Source organism: Colias philodice, chromosome 13 (genome assembly GCF_061535455.1).
Source record: "Colias philodice isolate Cphi_HAF_F1 chromosome 13, ilColPhil1 Martin Lab GWU primary, whole genome shotgun sequence".
Lineage (NCBI taxonomy): Eukaryota > Metazoa > Arthropoda > Insecta > Lepidoptera > Pieridae > Colias > Colias philodice.
Genome location: NC_143098.1, coordinates 1,759,298 through 1,775,048, shown reverse-complemented (window position 1 = coordinate 1,775,048; position 15,751 = coordinate 1,759,298). Strand labels below are relative to the sequence as shown.

Here is a 15,751-nt window from a genome sequence, read left to right as displayed (position 1 = left end):
TACACGATCGCTAGCTTACTACGGTGGCTTCACGTTGTTTGTTCGTAAAACGGCGTCCGTCTTTTTTTATACGTCCATGATTAGATTAGATTATTGGAACCGGTATAATATAAGCATGTATTCAATTGATGTAATTAATAATGAATAATTATGTGGTTTGTGTGGTTACAATTAATGTACGGTTTCTATATTTAATCTATATATATTAATTTTCAGTATAAGTGGCAGTGATATTAATTTTACATTTACAAGAATTTATTGACAAAAAACTTTACCAGACAAAATATGTGCTACCCTTAAAACATAATTATTTTTATTCCGATTTTAGAAATCGAATTTAAATAATTTAAAAATGACTGAATCTTAGATTAAGGATTGGTCTACGCGCGCGCGCTACGACTAGATACCGCCCCACCTAAAAACAATAGCTCTGTGAGTGCGGCAACTCATTTCTGTAGTGTGTGTTAGGCAATTTGTAAAGACGCTAGTGTGTGTGAAGAATTGGGCTGCCAAGTGCCAGCTACATAAATTTTACCTCATAAATGGGAAATCTGCCATCTTGGAAAGAAGTTAGAAAAATATTTTTTTTCATCCTGACCTGGCCGGGAATCGAATCCATGAACGATTTGAGTCGCATGACTCAAATCCACTTGCGACGCTACTATACTATAGTCACAAAGGTTGTTTAAAAGTAAAAAAGCGGAAATAAAAAAAATAACATAATAAATGAGTCAGTTAAACATGGTTAAACAGAAATAAATTATTGTTATTATACTCTTTTATATATGTATTAGTAATAGTATTGAAAAAAAAAGTTCCAATTATTGCTAAAAGATTTCCTCAACCACGTGTATTTTTTTGGATATGCAGTACGGCAGCACTGAATGGCGTCGTATTTTCGTAGAAAAAAATTTCGAAGTAAAGGAGAAATTTCGAATAATACGATACTTAGTGACGGTACGTGATCCCAGTGTATTTCTTATTTTTTGTTGTATTATTTTTAAATAGTTTTATGGCACAAATAGGCATTTTACTTCAGATTTTGTTCAAAATCTTTATAAACTATCGGTTCGCCCTCTCCACACAATGCTTGTGACACGACTGGCTTGGGTACGCCGAATTCGGCGTACTATTAGTTGCCGCATTTTTCAAGTACGCCGGCGGTATCTAGTCGTAGCGCGCGCGCGGAGACCAATCCTTAATCTAAGGACTGAATATAGAAACTGTTAGAAAATTAGAATATCATCTTGCTTCCATGAATAATTTTCTAGCCATTTTGTTGTGAGCTATATTGTAAATACCATGTTGTATTCTTCCCAATGTTATAATTAGTGATTATGATATTAAATGTGTGTAGAATAGTCTATGGGTGATAATTAAACCAATGATTCTTGACGTGAAGATGTAGTTTCATTTTTACAGATTATTCATTTTTGTTTAAGTATACCAAGTACCAACTAAGTAAACCATATGAAAAGACGCATTGGATGGTGTAGATAGGTCATTAACAATCCGGGAGTGGCATATCGAAATGTGGCTAACTGGCAAAATTTTACACATTACATATACAAATTTTAGTAATAGACTACAGGCCCGTGTTGAAAAAATTATGGGTCATTTGACCCACCAGGTGACCTATCTAGAACGATATAAGAGCATAAAATAATAAGATTCAGCACTATGACGTCACTTGTAAGCTGTACACCTGAGTGCAGATGGGAATTCGAAGGTTCAGGTAGAGATTTTCTCCCCTTGTCTCCATGATTTTTGTACGGCGTTGCGGAATAATTGATTAAAAGTAGTATAGAAATAGTATGACACAGATGCCGTACAGAATCAAATGACCAAATTTACCCCGGCAACTGTCGAAAAATAAAAATAAATTCCGACTTTGTGGACCACCATTTTTGTACGGCATCTGTGTCATACTATTTCTATACTGCTTTTAAGCCATTATTCCGCAACGCCGTACAAAAATCATGGAGACAAGGGGAGAAAATCTCTACCTGAACTTTCGAATTCTCATCTGCACTCAGGTGGACAGCTTACGAGTGACGTCATAGTGCTGAATCTTATTATTTTATGCTCTTATATCATTCTAGATAGGTCAGGTGGTGGGTCAAATGACCCATAATTTTTTCAACATGGGCCTGTAGTCTATAAGTTGAATCATGCCATCTTATGTCTAAATGTACACAATATGATTAGACTTCAAAATGAGATAAGTATGTCGTTTTTGAAGATTGAATGTTGTTTTAGTATTACCTATCTACTACTTTTTATTTTGAATATGATTGCGTTCAACCATTATTCTACTGCATTAAATTTTGGTCCAGAAGTGTGAAAACCCACGTTTTTTATTAATTGTACATCATATTAACATAATTCAAAATCGGAAATACACCTGTTTCAACAAATCCGATCCTTTTTCAATCAGATTTATTCATTGTTCAATTAAATTTGCTTTTTGAGAAAATAAATAAAAATCACAAGTATTATTTTAATAATCTTTATTACAAAAATACATCACAAGTATAATATATTGAGCTTAAAAGTCCTGTATAACAAGAGAACACGTACATTAACAGTTGGTTTTGAGAACAAGGGGTTTATTGGGAAGTACATCAAAATACGATTCATATTCATAACAGTACAGAAACATTTAACATCACAATTTAGAGAATCCAATCAATAAACACATTTTTATAACTGGCTTCGTACTATGACATATAATTTATATTCAATATCAAACATACGCTGAATAAAGAAATTAATATTCCATACATTTTCCGATCTTCTATATAAATCGCATTCAAAAACAATTGAGCATATAAAATCATTTGCCATTTTTAAGTCCAAACTCCATTTCGGAATTACAATGCTATTTAAGCATAGACTATAGAGTACGGAGTACCGATAGACACAAACATTCTTGAAACGTCCTTATTCCATATTATTCTAACGTCAAAATCGGCTATTCAAAATGTCAAATATAAAGAAAAAATATGTCATAGCACACTCCCAAACTTTTTATTTATTTTATTTTAATAAATCGAAGTGAATCTATGGCACAACGAACGAACCGCATAACATTTTCCAATCTTATACAGAGATCAAGGTACTGGCGTCGGAGGTTTTGGAAATTTAAGGTACATGCAATAAAATTTAAACCTTATTTAATAATAATTAAAAACAATTTTAGCGTAACGTCTTTGAGTAGTATTAAATTGTAAACAAGAAATTAATTCTACACAACTAAGGAAAAAATATATACAATAGAATTTGTTCTTTAATATTAAGTAGATTAGTCGCATCGTGGGGAAAAATAGTCAAAATAGAGCTCTTGTATTTGTCAAGAAAAAAAAATAAGGCATGCGATAAGATGTTGGAAAATAGAAAAGAAATCAAATGTAACAAGTATCGAAATGAAACAGAGTAAGCACAAGAAATACATGAAAGATATCATAATAGATTTTAAAGAAAAGATATAATATTTTGTTTTATCACACAAACCCGACCCACAACATAATATTTTAAAAAATAAATGCCTTCTTATTCAAAGCTTTATGAGACTCACAAGAGTTCTTATTTTCCGTATGATGCGACTACACTCAGATACTGGGTGCAATACACTGATAACATTTATAAATAACCACCAAAATATACACATATATTTATATTAATTTCGTTTGAAGCACATCGCGTAATGGACGACAAAAAAGTAACAATACGTCCTTACAGTGCGCGCTTGGAGATTTATTTGCGAACGGTACTTTGGTTTACACTTAAATACATAAGTACTAGAAATAGCTTTTCTTGAGTTTTAGCTTTTAAATTGAAATGACGAATATTCAAATTTCAAGATTTAGCTATTCTCAAGTTTATAGATATGAAAATAAAAATTATTACATAGATACATGCTTAAATATGAGATCAAATAAGTTACACAGTTTTTAGAGGCGCCATATTTAACGTCACTGTACTGTATAAATATCGAAGTTTTAAAGCAAATATACAAATTGATCGAAAAATTTATATTTTTCGACTCAATTGAGTTATCCCAGAGAAGGTTATGTTTTAGACTTGTATAAAATAGTTGCATATTAAACGTCATAATTTACCAAAGTACCGTCCACAAATACTGTAATAGTGCTTTTATAAATATAATTCTTGTTATTTATACAACATACAAACAAATATAGAAATTTTAATGTTGAGCTATGTACAAAATTTATATTGCATCTTTATAGAAAGTTTAAAGAATGAACTGCAAGTAAATATTCAAAACTAATTTCAAACAACAAGAAAGACATTAATAATCTTAATTTATAATGAGATATTGCGCTTTTCAACGCTATAAATGAAAAATATTATCAAACATTTTTAATTTTAATGCCATCTTTAATTTGTAATGAAAATCACGTCCAAATATAGATATTAATTCAGCTTTTCTTACCCTACCCTTTAATACCCATATTTTTGCAAAATAACTATAGAATATTATGCAAATTTTACGAAATAATCCTTTAAATATTTGGTTGAAATTACTACAACTTACCCACCAAAATCACTGTCTATCCCACAAAGTACATATTGCATGGAAAAAAAATCTATTTTATTAATTTTCTCCAAAAAATCTGCAATACACATAATTTCATCAACATTCCGTCTATATGTCTTCAAAATCGAGACAATCTTGAGAACCACAAAATAAATCTCAAAACCTTGGACACCACTAGACCACAATCACATTTCAACACAGCACAGCTTTCTTCTCGAAGCAATTCTTATCAAATTTAATAACAAGGTCGCGTCCGTTGCTCAGCAGTTTCTTAGCTCTTGACAAGTCGTCCATAAAACATTTTCCCTTCTCCGTCCTTAAAATCTGTTTCTTCGGCAGTAAATTCCTGGACAAGTAAGCGATGAACTTCTGCCAATCTTTAAGGAGGAAGAATACTTTATCATGTCTGGTTTCGATTGGAATCTCTCCGTCTGAATGTTCAAAGAAGACGTTCATTACGTCTTTCTTATGTCTTGTTGTTTTGGAAGCTCGGAGCAGAGATAGCAGTAGGGTATCCACGTCTTTGTGTGCCGTTATGATTGGCTTGTCGTATATATTGTTGTAGAGGTTTGTGTCTTCAGCGGGGCCCACGATGTAGACAACATGTGAAGCCAGTCTGAAGGATTCCTCGGCCCATACATATGGGTCTCCATGGGAAGTGGTGGCTATATCACCATCATAGAGGATATCGAAGCCGTACTCAGCTCGGAGGTAGGCAACGAAGGAAGCGACGCATTCTGCGTGCAGTCTGTTCGCCATTGGATAGATTATCAGCACTTTCGTTGGTGGTGGGATTTCTGAAAGGGTGACTTTATACATTTTAATTTTCTTATTGTTGATTTGAGTACTATTATTCATATACATATTTTAAAAAACTTTTCAACAGAAACTTTTCATCAATTTTCAATCTTAAATAAAAAAATTGGTTGTCTGTAAAGTCGGTTTACTGACGATAGTTGAACGTGACAACGTCCGATTGTGCTTCTTTGTCGCTCGTTCCGCGCTCTCGCTCGCACTTCAAGCCTTACATGGTACGCCTCAGAGCGAGGTAACGCCACATGAGTCATGTTTTTTCGTGTGTGCAGCCGGCTTTACCGAATTATAAGACGTTGTCACGTCAAAAAATAAAATAAAAATAGTTTATTACATAATATGTTTGCAGTGATTTATTTATTTATTTATTTATTTATTAGACACACCAATAATGACTCAATTAATACAATTTACAGAAATACATTAATAATTATTTCATAAACTGAATTGGCCATAAAGCAGGCGTATACAACAATTATAAAAAAAAATGTCTTAAAATTTTTCAGTTTTAAAAGTCTAAAAATACATAATCAAATTTATCATCCATTGACGAAAAAAAATAAATATAAAACATAAAATTCATCACATAATTAAAAATTTATCAAGAATACATAAAATTAATACTACAATGATAACATGATTAAAATTTTGAAATTTTAAACATCCATGAAATAAAAAATATATAAAATTCAATTAAAACATGGCTAAAACACATAAAATACAAATTAATAAAAACACATAAAGCACATAAAATAAAATATGTCAAATACTTCAAAAATACAACACAGTCACTGAATAAAATTTACTATTTTATTTTTAAAACTATAAAAATTATCGTGAAAGATGTCAATGTCAACGTTATTACTATGTTGTAAGCTATTTCTTTTATTGGTAACACTATTGTACGTTTTCATTAACCTATTAAATGGACTATTCTTTTTTAAATTAGTACGGGATAGACTTGGGCAGAAAGTACTAGAAACACCGTAACGTGGAATAGAGCGTGGGACTGACAAATTTGATGCTTTAATCAAGAACAATTAGTACCAATCTTTATCTTTCATCATTATCCTAATCTTTTTCATCAAAAAATAAACATACACTCACACATAACAATTCAAAATAAAATTATTTACCTTGCACATATTCCTTACACCAGTAGCGCCTTATAACTTTCAACACGAGGTAGTACACGAAAAGTGTAGCGAGTATCAGAGCCGTGATACTGGCTATACAGATGTTCATTGTTTGCACTTCACTCTCTGAAAGATATGGAGCGCAATAAATAATGTGTTACAAAGTTCTTTAAAATCTGTGTAAATGGGGTACAATCTCAAAAAATAATCTCAAGAATGTTACGAAATTGTCTATACTCTTACTAAAAAAATATTAAGTATTATATTATACTAGATTTCCGCCCGCGGCTTCGCCCGCATTTTCAAAGGAAAACCCGCATAGTTCCCGTTCCCGTGGGATTTCCGAGATAAAACCTATCCTATGTGTTAATCCAAGTTACCCTCTATATGTGTGCTTTCATTGTAATCGGTTCAGTAGTTTTTACGTGAAAGAGTAACAAACATCCATACATCCATACATCCATACATCCATACAAACTTTCGCCTTTATAATAGTATTAAGATTAAGATAAGATATTTATAATTTAACGTATGGTAGACTAACTGCATTTATAATTATTAATTATTATTTATTTAAAATATTTCTGACGTCAATATACTTTACTTTCAATGATTCCAATATAATCAACCTATGTATGCAATATTTCACAGAAACACAGATACGATTTGACAAAATTAATGACAAATTCCTATATTTCTATGCAATACTTCGGGAAATCATAGGATTCTCTTTCTTTATTGTAATATTTTATTTTATATATCACTAGTGGAAGATACGATTTAAGTATTCATTATCAATATATCATTAGATATGCCAATTATTATTGAAGAATATATCTGGAATGCATAATAATACAATATTATAAACATGACTAATAGACTACAAGCCCGCATATGAAAAAAATATGGGTCAAATGAACCACCACGGGACATATCTAGTACGAAGGAAGAGCAAAAAATAATAAGATTCATCACTATGCCGTCACTTGTAAGCTGTCCAACTGAGTGCAGATGAGAATTGAAAAGTACAGGTAGACTCGGTAAATTTTGGTCATATATTTTTGTACGGCATTCTTAACCATCGATAGATCCATTAAAAATAATAAGAAACCGCTCAGTGCCGTACAAAAATGTTGGTCCACCAAGTCGGAATTTTTATTTAATTTCCGAGAGTTACCGGGGGTAAATTTGGTCATTTGACCATGTACGGCATCTGTGTCATACTATAGCTATACTGCTTTTAATCCATTTTTCCGCAACGCCGTACAAAAATCATGGGGACAAGGGGAAAAAATCGAGAGTTGTAATCCCCTCTCTTTCCCCACTCCAGGGGGTCATTTGACACAACACGAAATAAATTTATTTTTAAAGTATTTTATGCATAGATAATATTTTTTCATGTGCCGTACATTTTCGTTGGTTCAAAGGGGAAAAATCTGAAAAAGAAAAAATCCATATAACGAAATGTTTGCTTTATATTTTGATAATAAAATATAAATATACATTAATATTAAGAAGCTCGAGGTGGTTAATTATCACCTTGGAAAGTCGGAGTCAAGTGGAATGGACTCCGTTAAATTGATGAACTAATAAAAAAGCTATGAACGAAAAGATGTGAATTATATGCAATCAGCCCATGAATACAGGTAAAGTCACAAGCAAATGCTAGTATTATATACATATTCAAAATGTACAAGTAAAGCGCTTTCAAATGATACCAAACACGGCATATTTATCTTAACTTTATTTTTTTACTCTGTATGTTTTGTCCGCTAGAGGGCGCCACATTAGATTTTGTGAAACCCCATATAGCCTTTAGCTAGCTGGTCGCTAGTTATCCAGTGAACAATTCAGACGCTCCTAATGATATGTCATTTGTCGAATTCTGATAAGTAGTTTAGAAGTTACGAGGGAATAGATGAACATACATACATGACCTGTCAAAACCATAACCCTCCTTTTGCTTTGCCGTAGTTGGGTAAAAATATGTTAATGCCGTACTGTATCAAATGGCCATAAAGCACCCTTAAAATTGTTGCTTTCGTCGCTTTCATCAGCCTAAAAGATGTGGTCTGCACAAAAATGTACGGCATCGTTTTTTCCTAATTTATCTATGTTAATACTATTTAAAACAACGAATAAAGTGTAGAAAACTATTATATTTCATTAATCTACGATGTTTAAACTTTAACAAAGTTTCTGGTTTTGCATTTCTCTATAACTTTTTTTAGAACGGTTTCTTTTGAACGGCAATACTATACAACAATTGAATTTAACAATATCATGTTAAAAAAAAAGTTCCCGTACAGGGTCAAATGACCTTACAGCTCTTTATATCAATAATTCGATGAAATTAAGATGATTATTGGTATACATTTAAAAGAACAATTATTTTTTGACGGCATTGCTTTTAATAGTACTTTTGAGTGCTAGATAATGTTTTGGAACCGAAGCCGTACTTAGTCAAATGACCCCCTGGAGTGGGGAAAGAGAGGGGATTGCAACTCTCGATTTTTTCCCCTTGTCCCCATGATTTTTGTACGGCGTTGCGGAATAATGGATTAAAAGCAGTATAGCTATAGTATGACACAGATGCCGTACATGGTCAAATGACCAAATTTACCCCCGGTAACTCTCGGAAATTAAATTAAAATTCCGACTCGGTGGACCAACATTTTTGTACGGCACTGAGCGGTTTCTTATTATTTTTAATGAATCTATCGATGGTTAAGAATGCCGTACAAAAATATATGACCAAAATTTACCGAGTCTACCTGTACTTTTCAATTCTCATCTGCACTCAGTTGGACAGCTTACAAGTGACGGCATAGTGATGAATCTTATTATTTTTTGCTCTTCTTTCGTTCTAGATATGACCCCTGGTGGTTCATTTGACCCATATTTTTTTCATATGTGGGCTTGTAGTCTATAATGTACTATCTTGCATATTATGATTATACAAATATGGTATTTATGTGAATAATGTACTGAACATGTACATAATTATAACATACATAAAAAACAGTTATGCACATAAACTGTTAGACTAAAATTTGTCTCATAAATTGTTGATATCAATTTTTTACGAAAAATCACTGTCTTGTTGGTATTGTGGGTTTTGCACATTTCAATTTAGATAAGTAATAGAAAATCCAACTTCCAAATAATTAAATTACATTTGGCATGTTCTTAACAATGTAATTCAGGAAACTTAAGGGTATTTACTAAAATATTTCCTGTATAAATGTGGTTAGTCCCAAATCTGGCAGAATTACGTACATTCTGATAAATACAACATAACAATGATGTATTTTTAGTACACATTTTTATAACATACTAGCTACCGGCAAACATTGTTCTGCCATCTTCTTGTCATTTAGGGGTATGATAAATAGATGCCGATTCTGGCCAAGAGGCATACAAAATTTCATGAGAATCAGTCCAGTCATTACGGAGGTGTATGGTAACTAACATTGTGACACGAGTATTTCATATACATAGAGAAGATATAAAATACTTACTTATCGTAATCCTCGGGCTTTCCACCGATTGACAAGACTGGCTCTTACAATTCTCATGTTGCGGAGTCACAATGAAATAGTACGACCCAGGCGGATTTAAGAGGCTATAACTATAGGTCACTTCTTGTGAACCGTTCCTCACATTTATTATGGCCGTTTTAATCAGTTCATTGCATTGACTCTTATTGTCGCACTCCTTCATGACTTGTATTTGGTAGGATGTAATATTGAGCTGTGAAGGTGGAGGCATTATGTGTAATTTCATTGTGCTTGTCAATATCTCTATGTAGACAAATGGTTTCCAATCCCTTTCTGTTATGGTTGGACCTGGAATCATTCAAAAGTGGCTTAAGTGTAAAAATAATTTAGAATGTATTTTCTTGTTTCGCAAGTATTATACATTTAGCAATAAAAGATTTTTTAACGCATCTGAACAGTCCCCCCTGTGACCACGCTCGCTTTGTAGTGTTCGAAAGGTTGAGTTAAATAACATCATGTACCTATTCATGTTTTAAAATCAATTAAAATTTTATTCCAAAATTTAGAATGTGTTTCTTTTCTCTTACAAACCATTTTAACGTGTATTTTTATATTTTATAGTTTCAACTTCCATACTTACTAAGCATTTGCGAAGACGGTATATTGAAGTAATATCTGCCTCTATTGACCACCACGTCATCTGTAGCCTCGAAGTCGAGTATATGGCTCTGGCCATTATAACTGCTATCGGTAGCTGACCAGTAGCAGTCGTAGTACAAAACCGATTGGTCGTTGATCGTCACATCGTTAGATATAACTATGTTCCTGCAGTGGCTCTCGTTGCTCTTGTATTTTTGGAAGCGAAACTTCATTGCTACAATGATGAGACGTTTTTTTAGTAAAATGGATAATCATTGTAATAACTTTAATTGTCACATATCGTCAAACTGTTTGATAGGCTTGTTTACTTTCCATGATAGTTTGTTAGTATAAGTAATTCAAATATCAATTCTACAACATCAAGTTTCAAAGTTTTAAATTCTAAAACTATCAAAGAGGAGAAATACAGGAAGAAATGAATAAACAGCATTAAATATCATCTTAGTATATTATCTATATTAATATTATAAAGCTGAAGAGTTTGTTTGTTTGAATGCACTTAAAGTTCTTTCAGTGTCAGATAGCCCATTCATCGAGGAAGCCTTATAGGCTATCATCTCAGACCAACAGGAGCGGAGCACTGCGGGTAAAACCGCAGAGCACAGCTAGTGTCACATATGTGTATTGTAAACAAATCAAAGTCTATTTATTTATATTATACACCACAAATGGTGATAAATATAACAGCCAATTATTCTATTATTTTCCTTATAGCAGTGTTATCTGTCGAAGAATGATGAAAGATGTATTTAGGAATAACAGAGAGTGATAAGCTCCCAGATTTAATTAACAGGATAGAAATTTATAAACACAATGTGATAATACAAATAAGTGTTACACATATAAAATTTAAAACAATTTGAATACCATTATAAATATAGATATTTTAATGCACTTTATATGTTACAGTTATTAACAAGTTTAATTCTTTACTTCATTATACTGACATGAATAAAAAATCAATAACATTTAGGTATGTATTAAATTAGCATATCCTTCTAAGACTATCTGACTAGCTAACAATAATAATTTTTCAATTTTAACCAACCATTCATCAAAGTCAACCAAACTCTTCCGTTTTATAACACTTATAAAGCTTACAATAAAGAAAAAACTTACTTTTCCATTTTATATTACTGAATGTAATATTGAGCACAGTGTAATTAAGTGGTAGATACAGAGTGTCATTGCTCTGTACCACAGGAAGTATGTATGGGCGCAGGCTCACTCCTCCTATGTGGGAATTATTTTCTATCGGCCCAAAGTAATCTACACAGTCTGAGCTGTTTGGCGGTATGTATTGAACCTTGCACGTGTCATCGTCGGAATATTTTTCTCCCAGAATCTATAAAAAATATATTTCTTATATAATATGGTGATTTTATCTAAATAAGTAGGTTTAATATTCAGACCTATACATCTTTGGCTAGACAATCAAGGTCTCTATTACCAAATGTCTCTGTTTAATTAGAAAGTTCAAGGTTGTAATTGAAATTGAATTCCAGGCAATTTCCATAGTTTAGTGAATATAATGGTGGTTAACTAAGCTAATCGATTAGTTCTAGAAGTAAATTTGTTATTATTTTCTCATATCTTGCATTCTATAACAAATTTGTTAAACCCAGATGTATTTTTAAGTAAGTAGTTTCTTAATGCTTAAATAGATCTGGTAGTGATGGCTTATCTAAATTATAGTCACTGAATTTTGACATTTGTAGTTTAATGAAATATTATAATAATATAGAGATTGTCTAATCTAAAAATGAACGCCCCTCCACTAAAATTAATTGTTTCAATGTGTGAGGACAAATAATTATTGAACCACTTTATATGTGTGCGCGCGGCGATTCTACTGCAAACTTTGACTCTCTCGCGCACTGATTTGTCAACTAATCGGGCGATCAGTTCAGGTGCCTAGCATTGTATGGCGGGGAGAGCGCGCTATGTACGGAATGACACGTCCGTTCTGTCGTGCATCGCGTCATTTATGCACTAGTTGGCCAACTGGTCCTGTCGTTCGGGCATGGATTGGACTGGAGGACTGAACGACCAATGAGGCAGACCAATTTGTGTGTATTGCGTCTATACACGTACTTTGAATGTGAGCGTAAACACAGTGGAGGGGCGTTCATTTTTAGATTAGACAATCTCTACAGTTTACTTTATTGTAAAGAATATTATTTTTGGTTTTTATTTTGTCCAACTAGTTAAGATACACTACGTATTCACTAATAGGTACCTATTCATTATTGTTGGGAAACGACGAAATACACAGTTTCGAAAAGTCTCCTAAAACCATGTAAATGAACCCAGTATAAAATTCTATTGTCTGTTGGAAACTATGAATTGCCGATTTGCCGACATTAATATCTGTTTTGATAAGATCTGAAATCTGAATTATTTATATCGATGACGAGTATTATCTATACTAATATTATAAAGAGGAAAAGTTTGTAAGTATGTATGTATGTATGTATGGTTTTCACGCAAAAACTACTGGACCAATTTCAAAAATTCTTTCACCATTAGAAAGCTGCATCTTTACTGAGCAACATAGGCTATATTGCATTTTCAAAAAAATTAGAGATCCTTACCAAAAATGCAATAATGTAACCCAAGGTGTAAAAAAATCCTCAATAAAACTTCTGTCATCGCGTGCGCTGCGGAATCTACTGAAGATAGAACAAAAAAATGTTCTACGGTATTATAGAATGGATCAATATCTACAAGAAAGTCCGCGATACCATATGTCCATCTTCAGTAGTAATGTTACTACAACAACTTTTTTACGTTTTCAAAGTAAAATGAAGTGCCGACAGTAATCAAACCATGTAATCCATACACATATATTAATCCTTATCCCATTAAATGATGTTTTATTATAGACTGTTTCAATACCAGCAAAATACTTTTTAAATGAAAAGAATTGGATATTCCATTCAAAAGATATAACGAATTTTTAAAAGTGTCAATCTACAGAAAATAGTAGGTATACTGTTCGAGCAGGCCGTAGTGCGGGGGTCACGGAGGAATTCTACCAATATGCGTCTTGACGGAAGACAGTGGGGTTTTGGTCGGTAGGAATCCGACATAACCCACGGCCCCTCCCCCGGAGGCCGTGGGTATCTATGAAAGATTTCCCCACTAAAACAAAAAAAAAAAAAGGCCGTAGTGCGGGACGGGGTAAAGGTGATTTTCATGTGATTAAAAATTAAACCTATAGTCCGACCTATAGTAGACTTTTCACTGTAACGATATCGCTATCTATGCGGGTGAAACCGCAGGGCATTGCTAGTAATTTATAATTTGTTTTTACGTCTCGCTGTTGCAACAGTCGCAAAGTTTACAACCAAACATGGATTTTCGTTAGCCTTCAAAGTGAAGAAATCTGAATAACGTAATAGCTGTTAATAGCTAGGTACTGAAAAAAGGGAGTTCATGTCTTTGCTATAGGTATGTATAAATGCAGTTCAAGGTTGACGACAAAATCAATAAATCAATACCGTCGTTAGTTATACCTGGGTAGGTAATTATTGCAAATTATCACATACCTGTGGAGTACAGCTACGTATCTTCGTGTTATTCTGGCATATTTGAAAATGCCGTTCAGAACAACAAACGTAATGCAATAAACAAAACGAAATGAAAACAATCCACCGTCGACCCATCTTGATGCACTGTTAAAAATAAATTACTGCATAACCACTTTCATTAACACCCATATTTAATTATTTTATGAAAACATATTACAAAATGAATTCACATTTATGGAAATGCAAATTAAAAAAAAAACAAAGCAATAATATTTTTCACGATACACTATCGCTATCAGCTCACTACAAAAACAATATGGCGAATAAATTATTTATGATGGGCCGTGGATGGGCCCCTATTGGTAAAATAAAACAATGACGTCTAAGCACATAGACAACAGAGTATAGATGATTAAAGACGCTGTCCGTGGCTACTGACACCGGCTGTGGACACCGGTTACACCGATACACTTGTGTGCAAACATTTTCATAATGCTGATGTTGTTTGCGGATATTTGCGCTCAAGCAAGGAAATAAATTTCCTTAATTATATTTTATCCATCACTGGTGGGTTTGCGTATGGCTTCAAATTAATTTATCATAACAAGGTATTTAATTTATTTATGAAACAGTTATGATAAATCGGGATGCACGTACGACTAAATAATCGAGTACTTAATATATTATTATTGTATGCGATGTCTGTGTATAAGAACTATATTTCACAATTGCTTGATCTTTATAAAAATGAGCGTGTGTGCCGAGCACACGCGTCAGAAGAGAAATTTTGCAAGATTAAAAAATACGAAAATCGTCGCCTTACTCCATGACGTGACGGCATTGCGACCTTGAAATTGTACTCTCAACGCGCTTAAAAAAGTTTCAAAACCATTAGTTTATTTTTATAAATATTTGTTTGTTTGGATGCGCTAATTTCACTAAGGGTCTAGTTTGAAAAATTATTTTAGTGTGAGATGAATCCATTTATCGAGTAAATACATATAAAGGCTATATTATTATATCATCACGCTAAAATTAGACCAATAGGAGTGGAGCAATAAGAGTAAAATCTCGGGACACAACGCACGCACATAAGAACGCACTTTTGCAAATGCTTTTTCCCTTAGCTTTTTCCTTTCATGATACCAAAGTTGTGCAATAACGAATGTTTGCACGCAAGTGAGTGTCCGAGTCCGTCAGGCGTTAAAGAATATAAAATACAAAGATGGTTTGGCTCCAATTTGGCCGTAGAGTGAGAATGAACCATAGAGGAGGCACTAAAATGACAAGTAATGCGTGAGAGAAATACACTTATGACTATAAAGCTAAGAGCAAGCGAGACAGAAACATTGTTTTTTGTTTCTCTCATGTTATGCGATTTCTTTTGTTGGGGACAAAGGCAGTTTGTCCCAAACAAGCGGCTACAGTCCATTGTTTTGCTAGTTTTCTGTTTTTTCTCGCTGTTATGTGACTTCAAAGTTTAATAAACATTGACAGTGATCTGTTTTAATCCGACTTTAAGTGAAAATATGGTGCGTTGTAGTGTGA

General features: G+C 33.0%; 1 protein-coding gene across 1 annotated transcript; it reads right to left on the bottom strand.

The window, feature by feature from the left end:
- Positions 1–2,495: 2,495 nt before the first annotated feature.
- Positions 2,496–14,558, bottom strand: LOC149483200 (uncharacterized). Its single transcript, XM_089702116.1, has 6 exons — positions 14,222–14,558; positions 11,790–12,015; positions 10,651–10,884; positions 10,032–10,358; positions 6,511–6,636; positions 2,496–5,358 (listed from the first exon to the last, which is right to left on the bottom strand). Exons 1-6 carry the CDS (start codon positions 14,336–14,338, stop codon positions 4,754–4,756), a joined length of 1,635 nt encoding a protein of 544 aa, XP_089558242.1. The 5' UTR covers positions 14,339–14,558; the 3' UTR covers positions 2,496–4,753.
- Positions 14,559–15,751: the final 1,193 nt, after the last annotated feature.